Raw genomic sequence first — 19347 nt, forward strand, 5'->3', positions numbered from 1 at the left:
GTCGTTCCATGTCTTGAAAATCAACACAAACGACCAATGCCTTCATGGTGTTGCAATTTCCATTTTCTTAAGTGTAGTAAGGTACCCTGTGATTGGACACAAGCAGTAATTGCACTATCTGAAAGCAATGAAACATAAAGGATTGCAACATCCATCGAGGTTCGTATCTCATTGACCAGTACACCAGGCAAGGTATTCACTGGCAACTTGGAAGGGAGGGTGCAATGAGAAGTTGAGAGGAAGTTGAATGTATACCAGTGTGGTTTCAGACCACAGAGGGTTTGTCAATAAAAGATTTTTCATTATGCGCCATGTAATTGAAAAATGCTACGAGAGAATAAAGAGTTATGTTAATGTTTCGAAATTCTAGGGAAGGCATATGAGAGAGAACCGGGGGAAGAAGTATTCGCCATACCTAGGGGACTATGGAATTAGGGGTAGGTTATTAAAATCAATCAAAGGAATTTATGATGAAAATTGAGCTGCAGTGAGAATTGATGGTACAATGAGTTCCTGGTTCAAGGTACTTACAAGAGTTAGGCAAATCTGTTATCTTTAATGTTGATAGTTTACATGGGTCATCTGATCAAAGGTACTAAGTGGCAGGGAGGGATTCAGTTGTATAAAAGTGTTGGAAGCAGTCTGACCTCTGTTGACGACTTTGTCTGAATGGTAGATTGTATGGTATTAAAATTAGCCTTTCCAAGACAAAAGTGATGTCAGTAGATGAGAATTCCGAGGTAAGATTGGGGATACAAATCTGGAACAAGTATTTAGGATGTGTGTCCTCCCAGGATGGTAGTATAGTAAAAATGAAGTGGCGTATGCCTTTTAGTGCCGGGAGTGTCCGAGGACATGTTCGGGCTCGCCAGGTGCAGGTCTTTCGATTTGACGCCCGTAGCTGACCTGCGCGTCGTGATAAGGATGAAAATATGATGAAGACGACACGCACACCCAGCCCTCATGCCAGCGAAATTAACCAATGATGTTAACATTCCCGACCCTGCCGGAAATCGAACGTGGGACCCCTGTTAATAAAGACCACCATGCTAACTATTTAGCCATGGAGCCGGACGGTAATATAGGAAGTGAGATTGAATCAAGGTACAGTAAAGCTAATGCGGTGAGCTCGCAGTTGCGTTCAACGGCATTCTGTTAAAAATGTAGTCATTTTCCGGACGAAACTATCTACACCGGTCTGTTTTCGTACGAGAGTGAAAGCTAGGTAGAAAATAATATCTTATTCATAAGTTAGAAGTAACGGACATTGAAGTAGGGTGAGTAATTACTGGTACGAACAGGTGGATACAATGGCTGGAGGGTACTCGGAATGATAATATAAAGGATAAGTTAGGAATGAATTCGATGGATGAAGCTGTGCGTATAAATCGGCTTCGGTGTTGGGGTCATCTGAGGATAACGGTGGAGGGTAGTAGGTTACCTTGGAGAATAATGGACTCTGGTAAAGAGGGTGAGGGAACTACAGGATGAACAAGACGGCGATGATTGGGCAGAGTTTCTAACGATTTAAATATAAGGGGCATAGGACTAAACGGCCATCGTCTTCCACCACGTCCTACTTCTTGAGCCATCACAAAGTAACTGACAAGGAAGTCGCAATGGAATCAGTTTACTGTAAAGGAAACAAACATAAGAATATCACAGCCTCGTAACTAAGCCGCTGAATGGAGAAAATAACAGTCGGTATTTATAATATTTAAACTACGATAGCTCGTAGACTACATGAACTAGAATCCTGAAAGGAACACCAATGAGAATCTAATTTAGTCTAGTTTTATTTTGTTAATACAAAGGCATTGTTCCATTCCAAAATATAACTTTCCTAATTAATACACATACTAATAATTATTCAAATCTATATAGGCAATGGGCTACAATTAGGAGCCCTGGTTACACTTTATTTCAAAAAAAAAAAAAAAAAAAAAAAACCAGCACGTCAATAACAATTTCCAAATCAGAAATATTTGGGGTGCAATTTTTAAGTGATTCACCTTGTAGCTTGACTAATTGATTTAATTTCTGGAGTCTAGAAGGAATATCGAACTTTCAAAGTATAAGATTAATTATATTTTGGGATTTCCCCGAAACATTCCTCTTGACAAGTTTTCATTCCCAGTAGAAAAGTTCCCTTCCCAAAACTGCTCCGTGGATCCACCCTTGATACCCTTTCTGCATTGTACGCTTGAAGTATTGTGAATCACACCGCGCGTAGATATTCTGCACGGTGTATGCTAGTAATACAGTATTCACAGGTCAACAGAACGCAATGCTAATCGAGGTCATATTGAACATTTCATGTAAGAAAGTGTTTCATGTGGTATGCTGGCGTATTTTGCTTCTATTTGTTTTTCATGATTAATATATTAGGATAGAGGCTTGCAGACTGAACGCTGAAAGGCATAACAGTCTATAACGATAATGTATGTAATGTATGTATGTATGTATGTATGAGTTGTAGAAAATGATATCTAATATGGGAATAATGCATTTCTGGACCTGTGTCCTTATGACATATTTTCTTCTTCTACGCGTGAGAAATGTGTCCTGATAGTTTGGCCTACATTATTTTTTACATTCTGTATGTAGTCTTCTTCTTCTTCTTCTTCTTCTTCTTTTCCTACCGATTTTCCCACAACTGTGGGGTCACAGGTGCGAACTGTGTCACACACACACACACACACACACACACACACATATATATATGTATGTATGTATGTATGTAGGTAGGTAGATAGATAGATAGATAGATAGATAGATTTGGCCCTGTTTTACGGCCGGATGTCCTTCCTGACGCCAACGCTATATGGAGGAATGCAAGCACTATTGCGTGTTTCAGTGGTGGTTGGTAGTGTGGTATGTTGTCTGAATATGATGAGGAGAGTGTTGGGACGGACACATACACCCAGTCCCTGAGCCGGAAGAATTAAACAGAAGCGATTAAAAATCCCCGACCCGGCCAGGAATCGAACCCGGGACCCTCTGAATTGAAGGCCAGTACGCTGATCATTCAGCCAACGAGTCGGAGACATTCTGTATGTAGTAAATGTAGCATTTCGAGTTTGGACCGGGAGCCTGAAGGGCATGATACACGTTGAAGTCCTTCAGCTTTCCATTTCATTTCATTTGTTATCGCTAGTAATATCTTCTAACCTCTAACCTGAAATTTATTCTCGCTTTCATTTGATATAAGGCCTTCATTTATAACGTACAGCGTTTTCTTTTTATATTTGAATGTTACCGGGCGAAATGGCGGTGCGATTAGGAGCGCGCAGCTGTGAGCTTGCACCCGGGAGATAGTGGGTTCGAACCTTACTGTCGGCAGCCCTGAAGATTGTTTTGCGTGGTTTCCCATTTTCACACCAGGAAAATGCTGGGGCTTTACCTTAATTAAGTATACGACCACTTCCCTTCCACTCCTAACCACTTCCTATCCCATCGTCGCCGTAAGACCTATCTGTGTCGGTGCGACGTAAAACAAAACTGTAAAAAAAGTAATTTTTCCAGTTGTTATCTTGATTTAGAAACTTTTAATTGGAAAAGCCTTTCGCCTTAGATTTAATTTCAATGCCTTGTTGTTGTTGTTGTTCTAGCCAACTATACACAAAAGAAGCCTTTAAACAAGCCAAAACATGTCTGTCAAAATAAATAACGAGATTTAATGATATTGTTTGAAAGAGCATATGATCACTTAATTAATATTAGTTAATTGATTAATATTAATTAATGGGTTTGAATATGACAATTTCTCCCAGGTAGCCTATCCTCCTCCTCCTCCTTTCACCTCATATAACCCTACTATATTCCCTCTTCATTTCGAGTACTCTACTGATATTTTTCCCACCTGGCTGTACCAGAAAGCATAATCACTGCATTCATGTCTGTTACTTCCAACTTTTGAATACGACATCTTGAGACCACTCAGATTTTTCTCCCATTTCCAAGAGAGTTTCGTCCGAAGACTCACTTCCTTTTTACAGAATACCTTTGATCGCAACTGCTTGCTCACTGCATTCCCTCTGCTGTACATTGATTCAGTGTCTTTTCGTATATTGCCACTCTCTGAGGATACACACCCTAATTACACGAAATGCTCCTATTGTTTCGGTTTCGCATTCCCTACCTGGTATTCAATCCTGTTACATTTCTTCCACATGGCATCTGTTTAGGCTTCGAATTGCTAATATTCATATCCCACTCGCTGCACCTTCTTTCAAGACCCAAGACATAAGAATCGATGCATTAGCACAATCTGCCGCTTTAAGATGTGTGATCTTCCGAAACAGTAGGCGGAGTTACCTGAGGTTATTCTAAAATGTTTTTCATTATTATATTTTTCGACGGGTGACACATGATGCTCTATCGGAAGTTTAAACGCAGATAGGTTATTTTCTAGACTGTAAAGTACACCAGCTTTAGATGAGATTTTTACTTAGGACGATATTTTCTTCTTATTCAGAATACAATTTTGTGCAATAGGCGAATTCATTTGATGCCTATAATAACGAAACTTTAAAAAACTGTCTACGTTACACATGTTTCGTAACACATTCCTGGTATTCATATTGGCTGCGCATGCAAACTTTACGCCACTAATCGTGTTTAATTTATTTATTACGACGTCGTTAAAAGTATTAATAACAGAAATACAATGCCGAGAAAGTGATAAGGAATATCAGGTGAAAAGAAAATAGAAGGTCACAGAGAACGCACCATTTCCATAGTGATGTGTATTGAACCCTTTGGTCCATATTGAGGGATACCTACCTTTCTTACCTATCAGCAAAGTTCATGAGATCTGTCTCTTGGGTCGTATCGAGTTCTTCGTCACTTGCTGAGGTAAAGGTAGGTTCAGTAATTCTAATCTATCTACTGGAATGAAAGGTCTGTTTAAAAGATTCCTATTTATTCAGGAAAATTCTGAAGCAATCTGATATATCAACGGTATCATAGAAGTCAATTGTGTCCACTGGACACCACAATCATTTTTACATAAAGGTCAGAACACTGGTGTGAGACTTTAACGTAACTGCCTGACGGGCATTCATACTAGAAACCATTGTCTCAATTATTAATCATTTAAGAAAGGAAAGTCTGGAAATCCTTAAATTCGGCTTCCATGTGAGACCACATGTACCATCATAGTGATTCGTTATGGTCCAGCCCTCGTAACACGAACTCTGGACTCTGGGTATAATTAAGGCAGTCCAATTGGTGTGTGCCACACAGTGGTTCTACGGCATGGACCCTTAATTGAATCGATGTGACCTGCGTCTATGTCATGGATCGACATCTAATCTTCTAAGTTACTTTAAAGTCATTGTGGATGATGACAGCAAGGAAATGATGCTACAATGGCAGATGGCCCTAATCCAAGTCACTGAGGTTGATGACCCCCTGACCATCCAAGTTTCTAGGCTGAAGGCTAAACACAATTAAGTTACATCGGTTGATGACCAAAGTTTCCACTATACTATCCCAACACATTCACTGCTCAATCAATCAAAGTTCAATAATTACAACAATAACAATGCTCACAAACTTTGTGGCAGTAAAATCCATTTCCTTCGGATATGTCCCCTTAATCTTTACTTTATTGTTTTAATATTCCCCAGAAAACAAACTAAAATTTCCAGAATGCATCTCCAAGTTATTCGCTTGATTAAAGTTATTTTAAAATGCGGTTTCACTGAATTTAATAATTAAATAAATTTAAATGATTTAGCGAAATGTTAAAGAACAGTAAATTTTATCTCCGCGGACTCTGGTTTCTTCACAAATTTCTACGCAGCTGTGATGTGAATTCAATCCTGTGATGTTTGTCTGGCTGGAAAAGAATTGTTACATAATTCATGTCCAGTTATATATCTTGTCTCATGATTTCACACTTTAAAATCTAATCTAGTCCTAACCGTTATTAACACTTGGATATCCTAAGAATCTACTTACAAACCAAACAACTCGCCATATAATTACGATGTCATCTCTCGTCATACCATTATGAATTTTGCACACCCCTCACAGACAAACCGATCATCACAACCATCGCTCTATATTTTGGACAACCCTGAATTTGGTTACTCTGTTCCTTATACTCAAAGTTCGTGATTTCAAATGTTCATTACGTCCCCAATTACAGTATTTCACAGTACTCAGATCATTACCGGCTATGAATTTCAACTAAATCCAGCATTTTAACGTTTTCCCCGGCCGAGAATACAGTACAATCTCAGTTCCACGCCTGTCCCGTTATCACAGCTGAGGCCTTACGTCCCCAAGTTTGCTTGGCAGTTACATGAAACACCTGGTTTAGTCCAGTCGACTGGCTTCTCAAAATGCTCTCCTTTAAAGTCTGCCGACATAATTAAACAAATACGATATTCTAACCAACAAAAGGCACAGATTAAGCTTCAAGATGCCCACACTAATTATACGCGTCGCCAATTAATACTGCTATGGATTTCTATGAATTTCTTTCCATTCCCAACATTATAAAATATACCTCGGGCTATCGTGTCCCGGCTTCAATGACAGGACTCTAACCTGATTCGCACATCTCATCTCAACTCATACAAAACATTCCTCAGGCTTCCATGTCCCGGCTTCAATGACAGGTCCAACCTGATTCACAAATCCCATATCAACAAAACTAACCTCTGTTTCCCAGCTCCACAATTATCATCGACAAAGAACTGGAATAAAATCCTTACTAGAAATCTCGACGTCTAATATGGCACAATGCATTACTTATGAATAACTTCGCATAAATGATATCGTATTTAATAACTTGATTTTTACGAACAAAATGACTGAAACATTCTACTAGATCTTTTTATTGTCAGTCAGACACAGTTTAAAATGGGCCTAGAAAAACGTTTCTCTCCGTGACCAAATTCATCACCCTAGGTTCTCACCCGACAGCGTGCTTCCACTCGATTGAAAATGAGTAACCATGGATTATTATTATTAACGTCAAATTGCAGACAGAAAAATTTTACGTCGAATGAACATCTTAATTTGACATCACAAAATATAGGCAGTACACTCACACGGATGACGATCTACATTGGACGTGATATCACTTCGAAACCCTATTCAATAACTTTTACAACATTATACGGCACTCGCAAGACTTCAAAAATTTATCCAAGTGGAAAATAAAACAAATGACTCTTTTAGTCGTACTCTCACATTTACGAAACTTAGTAGGGGTGACCACTGCGTCGTATATCCCCATTCAAATACACTTTTAGAGATCATGAGACAAGATATAAGAGGTAGTAAGATGGAAAGATGTAGTCATAGGGCTCACCTGCGACCCTGGCATTTTATTTACCCATTTTTACATTCATGGCTGTACATATCATTATGTTTCTTCAGGTTTCCTGGAATAAAGCATAAAAAAAGAAAATACCCTTCACTTGTTTGCTGAGCGCACACGATGGACTATAATTATTTCCGCACACGGATTACTTAATCACATTAGAATTTATTCAGTACTTTGACCGTCCTATCTGGTACAATTATTTCACTCAAGAAAACTATCTCCTCATGGAGTCAAGACCTAGCCATAATGGCTAAAATCTGCAGTTGAACTCAGTCTACTTTCGTTGGTTTGATTTCGCAGAGCAGCTCAACAATTTTTCGTCCGCTTTGTATCACAAATGCCGGAGAAGGAGACTTCGTCATGGCATCCCTTCATATTTATAGCAGTTACCCCCTCTCTTCGGATATCTCCCTTTGCCGCCAAGAAAATTTCTATAAATTTTCTGACTTACCTAAACTGTAATTTCAAGAGTTTTGAAAGTGACTACATGCTTGCTACATTTCTGGCGGTAGTGTTCATGGACATTTAAATTTTTTACGGGTTCGATTTGTGAGATGATTGACCCCCTTTGATAGGCACTATATTTTTTGACTTGGCTTGGTTCACGCCATGTACACGCGCTTTGAAATAGTTCACAAAAATGACTTGAGATTCTTCCGGCGTTGACACGTGTGGCTGACGTCACGTACCCCAGAGCGTGGGACCGAAGGTAATCACCCCCTCGTCACGTGACAAATCCATGCTATCAAGAATCCAACTTTAAAATGATTGTCGATTTATACATAATGTTCTTAGGGCACAAAGGTCATGGGTTCAGTATTATATTTATGTCAATGATAACACTTATTATTAATTATTTCCACCTTGTAACAGGTTTCTTGCGACATAGCCTAATGCTTTTCTTATAAATATGCTGAAAGGGATAATCACGGAGAAGAAAGGCCGAGGACAGCCGAGAAAAAATTTCTTTCAAGACTTGGCACAGAATCTTCATTATGATCTGTACCGTAAAATGAAACGAGCAGCTGAGCACAAAGAACAATGGCTGCATAGACAAGGCATATACACTGATGATGATGAACAACTGTCGAACGTTATCAACTACTGCACTAACAAACAATTTCATACCTCGAGCTTTTTTCTAAACGTATCAGAAGTACTAGTAAAGTCCTTGTACGGTGTTCAGCAGCAATAATAATGACGTACTGCCTCCGAGAAGCCGGATGGATGTCTTTCGAGTTGACGTCTATACATGAACTGCGCATCCGTGAGTAAGGGAACTGACTTTGACTGAATTTTAGTACTGGAGGTGGCAAATACACACACATACCCCGAGCCAGAGAAATTAATCAGTGAAGGTTAAAATACCCGATCCGGTTGGGAATCGAACCTGGGTGCCCTGGGACCAAAGTCTAGTATGTTTAAGATCCGCAATGGTATTAAAAAAAGATGGCCATAACAACTGTTAATCGTATGTAAGTGGTGGAGGGCAGTATCAATAGGGGTACTAGGAGGCGTGATAGTCGAGGGACATTGTCATTGCCTTTCTACCAAGGTCGTATTTCGACTACTGCCAGTTGCCGGGTTATGTGGCATGGCATAGCATACTCTCTCCAGCGGGGAGAAAGGAGGCATTCAGCGTGTCTATGCGCAGTTCGGCAGATGTGTTGGAGTGTGTTCAGGCGTACAGTGTGTTGGTTTTCCATTTGAACTAAGGCCTTACGCCGTTGGCTACGCAGTAGCATGTGACTGGGAAAGATCTGTCCATGCGCGTATCGCCATGTTGCGGGCACCTCACAGCTTGCCGAGGAGATCGTAGCATGGAATTCATACATGAACTTCAATTACGCACGAATGAAAACACCCCTCGACAGGTTATTTTTATTCCTGCGATACAGGATGACACGATAAGAAAAGATGTTCATTAGATACATCCAAAATAAAATGTTAAAAATGTGCCGCTTTTGAAAACAAGATCCGTACGGAAATGTTGCTTTCCAAGCATCAGGGAAACTTAGCTATTCCCAGGTCCTAATTCATTAATAATATATGGCAAAGCCTACACCGACTAACGTGAATATACGCAATAAATATATAAGAATCAAGACGGTAATAACACGGAAATGATACTTATGCATACAAACTGAACACATTTGCATTGTTATTGAACAAATCTCCACAAATCCTTTGGATAGCTGGCCTATAAGTAACAGACGTAATAAAACAATACCGGGCGAGTTGGCCGTGCGCGTAGAGGCGCGCGGCTGTGAGCTTCCATCCGAGAGATCGTGGGTTCGGGCTCCACTGTCGGCAGCCCTGAAGATGGTTTTCCGTGGTTTCTCATTTTCACACCAGGCAAATTTTGGGGCTGTACCTTAATTAAGGCCACGGCCGCTTCCTTCCCACTCCTAGCCGTTCCCTGTCCCATCGTCGCCATAAGACCTATCTGTGTCGGTGCGACGTAAAGCAGCTAGCAATAAAAAAAAAAGTAAACTGGATAAGAAGACTTCAAAATACACTAGCAATGATAGTATATACCTAGGTAGATAAACACATTTCTTAAATTTAGAGAACACTCTCCAAAAACAGAAAAACATTGTATACCAGTACATTAAATTAATAACCTTCAAGAAATAATATGTAGCTCACATTAGGCCTACTATAATGACCATGTTTTTAACTGATTTCTTTGCATATACGGAATAGACACATGCAATTAAATCCTAGATCGGCAGTTAAGCTATCATGAAAATACCAAGACATTTTCAAATCACAGCAGTTTACAACTTCAGTATGATTTGCAGATCATGAAAAAAACAATCTTTTACCTCTGACTTAGGAGACTAGAGAACACCAAAAATCCATCAATTCATTCAATATTTACAGTATATACAAACAGTTGTATCAAAAGCAAGAATCTGTAATATTGGCAAAAAGAAAACTCGAGAAATAGAATGTTTTCTATGAAAGTTACATGGCAGATCTTTTCTTTCTGATGAGTAATCACAGCAGGTATTATTCAGTACTATGAACAGATTGTCGAAAAGGTACATGACTGCAGAAATCTGTAAAATAAATAATGAAACTATGCCCAGTGTTCACAAGTAACTTTACTTACTTCACTAATTCCTATCTGAATGAAATTTTTCTTTTTTATTATTCCAGGATATGAAATAGTATATCAGGATGAGTATACCTTCAATTATGATTTCTATATGGTTTGGAAAATAGCTATCTAAAATCTACTTATATATACTGAGATTTTTATATGTTCTGTGAGGCTTTCTGCACTAAAATAATTGTGCTCAGATGAAATGCACTGTGTTGAATTGCCACATGGACTGGGATCTATGGTGTTATTCTGTTGATTTGTCCCTCCAAAATCTAACTTACTTTTTAAAATCCTATGGGGAGCTTTGTCAGTCTGAAAAAATGAAAATATATAGGCCCATTGGGTCTACCATAAGCAAAGCCCTATCATTGATAAGAAATAAAAATAAAGTAATACACTATCTAGACCAAATTACTCGACCTACAAGTACCTTTTTTTTAGATGATTTGGAAAGTCAGTGTTGGCATTGCCTAATCTTTCAGAATTTCGTTGTCTTCAGATTGCCAAAAAATTGCATCTGTGAAGTGAATTGAACATAGTCTATGGGAATGAGTTGGAACAAGCTTGTCTCTTTTAATAGCAACAAGCCACTTCAACAGAAGTTCAGGCTTATTCAATGGAAAACTGTAAGCAATATGTCTAAAAATATTAGCCATGTATTCGAAATCAAAGAAATATATATATGTCTATCTCCTCCTTTCTTCTCAACCATTCCTGGTACAATGACAGAACATTCTCCCATTTATTTATCACAAAATATTCTTCTGCTTCATAAATAGAACCTCATGTGATATATTACAGAACAGAGTGGTGGAGCCAGCAATCATTTACATTTCACTAAATTATTTTACATTTTGAAAATATTCTTCCTGAAAAACTCATTACACTAGTGCTACTCTACCACATAATTCTAAATGTTTCTAACAATGAAAATAATACCTAGCATAGTTTAAGTTTCTCTGAATTAAATATATTTTTACCAGTTGGTTAAACTTAGGAAAAATATATCATTTAGGATGCAAAATTCCCTCTCATACTATTCTCAACTTGAATACCAATATTAGGCCTACTAATTTTATCAACTCGAACTGAAAGGAGATTTTCTGAGAACAAATAAAAATTGAAAATGTGTTCTAACTTTTTTATTACAGGAACATTATGATTCACATAAGGAAGATAAAGGAGCTTGAATATTAAGCACATGTGAATGTAACAGTTAAACATGTAGACTGATTATTCCTAGAGCAAAGTAGGAGTCAGCCTAGTCAAACTTCTCTGTAACAGCATATTTAACAATTCTGTTATTATAAAGGAGATTTGCAAACATGGATAATTGTATCAATAAATCATTTTTCTGATAATTGTTAATAATCTGAAGTCATAATTTGACCTAAAATAGATGGGTTTACCAAGCTTCATCAATCATATTTTTCGGATTCTAGGCCCGTGTTTATCGAAATTTTAATGCGGGTACACAGTCTATAAGAAAAAAATGTGCGCTTTTTCAGAATAGCTGATTAGTTCTCAAGAATTGTACCTAATGAAATGAAAAACGCCAAGAAGGAGAAGCCTAAATATTAAGAATGCCACGTCCATACGTCCCTGAATCCACCTATCTGTATCCCATTCTCAATTATGGTAATTTTATAACATGTCAATTTCTACTCACTTGTGAAAAGAAATATCACATCCTTTCCGATACCGACTTCGCAATTGAATGCTGCACAAGAGGTCACCATCGTGATTAGTTCTCCACTCCGCACTTACGGCTTAACGTAGGCCTACACTCCTTAAATATCGCCGATCAATGCAAGCTCGCACTTATCACTAAAATAGTTGCCAATACTATAAATTATCACTTTATCACATAACACAACCACGGATGCGCTAACCGATAGAAATCACCATGAAAAACACACAAGAAACTGTAAACATCACCACGTGTTAACCATGCATTCAAAACTGAAGTTCCCGCAACATGGCAATGCGCGAAGATATTCAATTTTCCGCATAAGTAATATTCAAGTCTTTGATTTGAACAGTACCACACTGTCCTCATAGCATGCGTATAGCAAGGCGAGCTCGTCATCGTGTGTTGTTTACCTTTCCACATGTCCGAAGACCGCACCACCTAACAGTAATGAATGTGGGACTTGAATTGGCAACTCACGTACCTGTGGTTCGGAATGAACTTAGAACTGTTGGTCTCAGTATCAACAGTGCGTAAAACCACAAGCTTACTTGTTTAACGGTACAGCTCACATGATCTTCTCTATATTAAAAGAGTTTACTAAAAACAGTTTTGGTAAATCCGTCCGTCAGTTCTATTGCACGAATTTGCTTCATATTTTTCTTCTTACCAGAATTACATGCCGGTGAATCATGGGACATTGATTGGTCCCTAAGTTCAGCCAACTTTGAGTAATATTAAAATCAAATCATTAAATGACCACTCCAATAATTGTAGGTGAAGGCTTACCCCAACCCTCAATTCATTCAGTACTTAGCAGGTTGATAAGCGACTAACACTTTCATGAATGTTGAATGTAATTTTCATCCTTAGTAATGTCATTGCCTGCAACCTGATTACTACCTATTCAGCCAGAGAGTATATACTTCCTCTGATCACGAAGAATACTACTCCCTGCTAGATACTCTTCGATTCTCTACCTTTCAAGCTTCCAAATACGTTCAACGGATGGCAGAGCGGTCCTAATAACTTACAAAATTCTTCTTAATCTGTTTACCTTCCAGGGTTGGTTACTCCCTCGGACTCAGTGACGGATCCCAACACTAACGCCTCAAGGGCAGTATCCTGGAGCGTGAGACACTTGTTCTGGGATACAACTGGGGAGGAGGAATAGTACCACAACCAGGTGGCCTCACCTGCTATGCTGAACAGGGGCCTTGTGGGGGATGGGAAGATTGGAAGGGATAGACAAGGAAGAGGGAAGGAAGCGGCCGTGGCCATAAGTTAGGTACCATCCCGGCATTTGCCTGGAGGAGAAGTGGGAAACCACGGAAAATCTCCTCGTGGATGGCTGAGGAGGGAATCGATCCCCCTCTACTCAGTTGACCTCCTGAGGCTGAGTGGACTCCGTTCCAACCCTAGTACCACTTTTCAAATTTCGTGCAGAGCCGGGAATCGATCCCGGGCCTCCGGGGGTGGCAGCTAATCACACTAACCACTACACTACAGAGCCGGTCAACTTACATACTTCTAAGAGAAAAATTCTACATACAAACTGACCCCATCATTACATACGACTTAGACATTATCTGGGAACACCTATCGAAAAAAAGATTTAGCTACAGTAGAAAGAGTGAAGGCCAGGTGTCTTAAAAATCTTCTCTGCCTGTCAAAAAACGCTTCTACGGGACTAACCTATGAGCTCACGAGACAACCGATCTACATAGAATAACTGCCTTCTACGACACAGTACCAAGCTGTATATCAAGAACTGCAGGATAAGGAAAACTAATGTATGAATAGACTTTTACCAAACAGATGGCATGATAATGTCAGAATGGATGAATTCTGACTACGAACTGCGGCATGCCATAAAGCGCTTCTTATCAAATGTTCAAAAAACCATTGAAAAGAGCAGGCAATACAATATGACTAGGACAGGCATAACAAGACGAGTTATCTGACCTGCTGTGGAGCAGCGCAGATCCTCCACTCTTTATTGTTCGTGTTCAGCGGGATCTAAAAATACTAAAACGTAAAGCAAAGTCATCTCCGTACAGGCCATGAAGGCCCTTGGATTGGTGGAAGGTAAAGGCTTCCACCATTCGTAACCTCGACACGTGATGGGGTGGAGTAGTTAGCTATACGCCCGGCCGCCCTTGCCCGCAGGAATTAACCTGATACTCGTTTTTGGTGTAGGCTGAGTGAACCTCAGTGCCATCTAAAATACTAAGAAGTATAAAGATTATGTTGAAAGGTTTTCATCATCATGATGTGGTATTTCTGAGTTTGCCTTCGATATGCAGGTTGCTACCTAGCCGCGACTCTAAAATGAGTTTGTTTTCCTGTTAGAAAGTCGAGAAAGGTTGGAAACGCGAGGTAAAGATCCTGGCATTCACTCGATCTGAACCAGAAGTGAGTACCAGGTAAACTCATCTGCAGTTGTATCGGTTTCTGCTCACAGCCCATGTTCAAAGTCATCGAGGTCTCTTTTCACCATTTTCTTCAAGATTGGCGCAGTACCTGATCAAAGTCAGTCAATACTGATCTGCATTTAGGGCAGTCGCCCAGGTGGCAGACTTCCTAACTGTTGCTTTCCTAGAATTTTCTTAAATGATTTTGAAGAAATTGGATATTTATTGAACATCTCCGTTGGTAAGTTATTTCAGACCCTATTTCCACTTCCTATAAATGAATATTTGACCAAATTTGTCCTCTTGAATTTCAACATTACCTTCATATTGTGATCTTTCCTACTTTTAAAGACGCCACTCAAACTTAATCGTACACTAATGTCATTCCACGACATCTCTCCGCTGACAGCTGGTAACATACCACTTAGTCGAGCAGCTCGTCTTCTTTCTCCCAATTCTTCCCAGCCCAAACTTTGCAACATTTTTGTGACGCTATTCTTTGGTCGGAAATCACCCAGAACTAATCGAGCTGCTTTCTCTTGGATTATTTTCAGTCCTTGAATCAAGTAATCCTGGTGAGGGTCCTATACGCTGGAACCGTACTCTAGTCTCTTACCAGAGAGTTATATGCCCTCTCCTTTACATCCTTACTACAACCCTTAAACACCTTCATAACCATACGCAGAGATCTGTAACCTTTATTTACAATCCCATTTATGTTATTACCCAATGAATATCTTTCCTTATTTTAACACCTAGATACTTACTTACAGCTTAAGTACAGGAACATTGAAACCGACGCCGGCTGACCCCAAGTTCTTTCTTTCCCCATGCCATCTGTAACTGTTCTTGAATACGACAGGACGTACAACGGTACGCAATATTTTCGATTTGTTTATCGTCAGAAGTCGCAGATCTCAGATATTTGAAATTTCACATCTTACATGGGATTCTATATAAGAAGTGATCTTAAATCAGTACACCACTAAGGGGTTGTGACTTGGGGTGAGATTTGATGACAAATATATTCATATATCTTCAACCGTTCGATATTTGAGGTTAATATTTCACATGATAATAGTTCCTCAATACCTTAGATTTTGAAACATGCTCTTAGAAGATAATACACGTCTCACTTTTACTGACCCTGACCGAGAAGATAAGGCCTGAACACATAAATATTAGTATCTACGAAACCGTTTGCCATACATGGTTGAAATTGCAGATGATGGCGCTTCCTATGCGCAGTAGATTTGAAATAAGAAGCCGTCTTGAAACAATGCACCCATAAGAGGTTTGAATTGTTGGGGGTAGGTGGGGTGAGTTCTGACCACATAAATATTCATTTCTCTGAAACCGGTTGATATACGAGATTAAAATTCACATGATGGTTGCTCCCCTACGTTTCAGATTTTAAATAGAAAGCACTCTTGAAACAATGTACCCCTAAGGGTTTTTGACAGGACAGGATTGGTGGGTGGGAAGTGAGACTTGATAACATATTCATTTCTCTGAAACCGTCTGGAATACGGGGTTTAAATTTGAGATGGCAATGGCTCCTGTATATATAGGTAAGGTAAGGGTTATTCTGCCCGAAGGCAGGTCCGAACCTCCGCAGAGGTGTTCCTGAGCCGGAGTTTACGTGCGGTAGGGTGGCCAGTTCCTTTCCGCTCCTCCATTCCCTTAACCCCACCAACAGCACGTGGCAACCCATCCTACTCCTGACCACTCCCAATGTTGCTTAACTTCGGAGATCTCACGGGATCCGGTGTTTCAACACGGCTACGGCCGTCGGCCCTGTATATATCTTAGACATTAAATAATAACTTGCCTTAAAACTACACCCTTAAAGGGTTTTGACTGCGGTCTGAGGTCTGATGACAAAAATAATTCATTTCTCTGGAACTGTTTGACATACGAGGTTGAACATTTTCACATTCTTCTTTATTCCCATTGAAAAGGAATGTGGTGCCATCCACATATCTGTGATAATATATTACTCTATTTATGAGTGGGTGTCCTAAAGTAAATAATTTATTCTCTAAGTCATTGATGAAAACGTCTGCCAGATACCCTAACAAGCTAGATCCCCTCACTAAACCATCTTGCTGCTGGTAGATTTTATGCCATATTTAAAATAATTAAATAACAGGACAAGTTTAAGGTCATCAATGAATAATGAAAATTCTGGGTGTGAAAATTGTTTTGCTGATTATAATTTGTAATGTGGGCCTTATTTTAACATTGGTGTAAAGGTTGAAAATATCCAGGGATGTCAGTCTTGAATATTGTACAACTTCAGTAAATTCAGTATTATATTTGATTGTTCTGTCATTTTCCATTTTAAGGACATTCTTAAATTGACATTATTAAATTGTGTAACAGATTCTTGTTTCACTTATAAGCTGAGACATTCCTGGAATTTACAATGATAGGAATTCCGTATTTATGAGTTTTATGTTGAGATCGCATTATTGGTGGTTATGGGTTAATATCAATTATATTTTTTGTCTGTTTTACTGTAATAACGTAGGCTTTTTTAATTCTGTCCTTTATCTGTTTCTGGAAAGAGGGAGTTGGTCAGATTTTATTTCTGTAATAATATTTTTTGTTAAAAATGAAGAGATTTTGTAATATATTCTTCTTAGACAATTATGACCACAGTTACATTTTCTTCGTAACTATGCTGCAGTTAAGGTGTCTCGATATTTCGTTTATTATCTGAACACTTTCAAGTGCTACCCGAATGAGCCGGGATTGAACACGCAAACTTGGGCTCACAAGGCCAGCGCTCTACAGTCTGAGACACATATCCAGGCAGGGAATGGAACTTGACCTTCATCATCTGACGACTAGCGGCTTTACCTTTCTCTAACTTCGATAAATGTTGTTGTATATATGAATGGCAATAATCATGGAAAAAGTTTGGTGCTACCAGGATTTTTTTAATCATTTAATAAAATATACTTTAGGTACACACAATGAGGAAAGATATTAATGTGCATACATTTATTGTTTTTACTTTTACAGAGTTTCAGGGATGTATAATATTGACGAATTTCAAGTGATGATCGATATGATGTTTCAGTTGCAGATTCAACAGTAGATTGGTCTCCCGTGACACCTGGAAACAAACATTTATAAAACATAATTATACATGTTATAACAGTCCTTCAACACAGAAAATATTACAGAATCTGTGTCTACATCATAATAATCCTGAGAAAATTTAAGAATAGAAATATTATTGACAAAGTTTTAAACAAAATTATTTTACAACTCAAAGTTCGTAACAATATATTAGATTACCTGAATAGGTGAAAAAACTCGCATCTAAAAATATTAAAGTCTGAAATTCAATCTATTGAATTTCTGGAATTCATCTTCAGTGATTCAAAGGAATATTACCTATTAGAGAGAGAGAGAGAGAGAGAGAATGTCCAGGTTAAAGTTTATAGAAACTCAGTTCATTCACTGTGAATATTTGGAAGAACTTTCGGCCACAATAATATTTCTATTGGTTCATTAACCAATTTTCATTCAATAAATGTGAAGTAAACTCGTGTCCGCGTCCCGATGTGGTGAAGCTCTTCTCAGGCACAACCCCAATCGAAGTGAGCTGCATGTAACATTTTAACCACAAACCAACCTTTCGTGCCATTTTTAAATTTCTGACGGTGTCTTGGAATCAAACCTGTGTCACCGAGGGTGTCAGCTAATTGTGCTATTCGGAGGTGGACATTTCATTCAATGAATAGTGTATTTTGTATTTAATTATATTTTTGTATGAATGTAGGTAATTCCGTTTTCTTTACTTGATGAGCACCCAGTTTTCTCTTCTACTCAGAAGTTCGTTTACAGTAAAGGCTACCGTTCAAATTGAATCTCCAAATCAAGTCACACAACCTGAGATTTATTAACTTATATTGCGAATATTTTTGTAATTATGTGTACGGTATATTTAATTGGAAATGAATCTTCCAGGCACCCAACAGTTATTTTCTACTAGCAGAACGTACCACCGTTGATGAGCAAATACTTTGCGGTGTCTCTGATTCAGGTCTGCACCAATGATGGTTCGCATAAGGAAGGTTACCTGTTTGTAAAACAGGGTCAGGTTCACACCAGGGTGGGCGACAGGAAAAGGAAGAAAGAAGGGTGACACTGAAGGGAAATGTGAATCGTAACCGTGGATATGATACCTTTATACACAATGACTTACCTGGATGCAACCATTACTCCGAGAAGCATGATTGATATGTTACTGTTTTGGCAGACAGAACTTCAGTGTGCATACTGCCTGCGATTTCTTGCCGCTTGTGGGACATGTGCACTTGTTGCAGCCATCGGAATGAGTAAACGTTTCATGTGGTTTACATGAATCAACGCTTTCGGCATCTGGAATATATATTAAGGAGTCAACATTTAGTAAATGATGGTAGGAATATTAGAAATATCCAAAAGAAGCAATTTCCAAACAATTTGAATACACTCACGATTTTGTACTATCTATATATATATAAAAGTCATTGTATGTATGTGGGTGGGTGGGTGGGTGGGTGGGTTTGTACCACATCTCCTCCCAAACCATTGGAGCGATTTCAACCAAATTTGATACACTTATGACTTGGTATCAGGAGACAAACCGCGTGGGGGTAAGACATCCCAAACACCCCTGGGAGCGGGGGGCGAGGGGGGTCATATATAAAAATAAATGAAAATAGTGTCGAATCCATACTTTTCGGGGTCGCTGAGATGAATAGTGACACTCCAATTTTTTTAAAGT

At 38.9% G+C, this 19347-nt stretch overlaps 1 protein-coding gene across 3 annotated transcripts in view; it reads right to left on the bottom strand.

Annotated features, from left to right (window-relative positions):
* Window positions 1–17525: 17525 nt before the first annotated feature.
* LOC136864680 (protease inhibitors) overlaps window positions 17526–19347 on the bottom strand; it is a 185330-nt gene continuing 183508 nt past the window's right edge. For all 3 annotated transcript variants that reach the window (XM_068231097.1, XM_068231096.1, XM_068231095.1), the window contains exons 3-4: window positions 18784–18959; window positions 17526–17685 (exon numbers count right to left, since the gene is read on the bottom strand). In XM_068231097.1, coding sequence (XP_068087198.1) covers window positions 18823–18959 — 137 coding nt within the window. In that variant the 3' untranslated portion in view covers window positions 17526–17685; window positions 18784–18822. The remainder of the gene's footprint in view (window positions 17686–18783; window positions 18960–19347) is intronic.

Source organism: Anabrus simplex, chromosome 1 (assembly GCF_040414725.1).
Source record: "Anabrus simplex isolate iqAnaSimp1 chromosome 1, ASM4041472v1, whole genome shotgun sequence".
NCBI classification, from domain to species: Eukaryota; Metazoa; Arthropoda; class Insecta; order Orthoptera; family Tettigoniidae; genus Anabrus; species Anabrus simplex.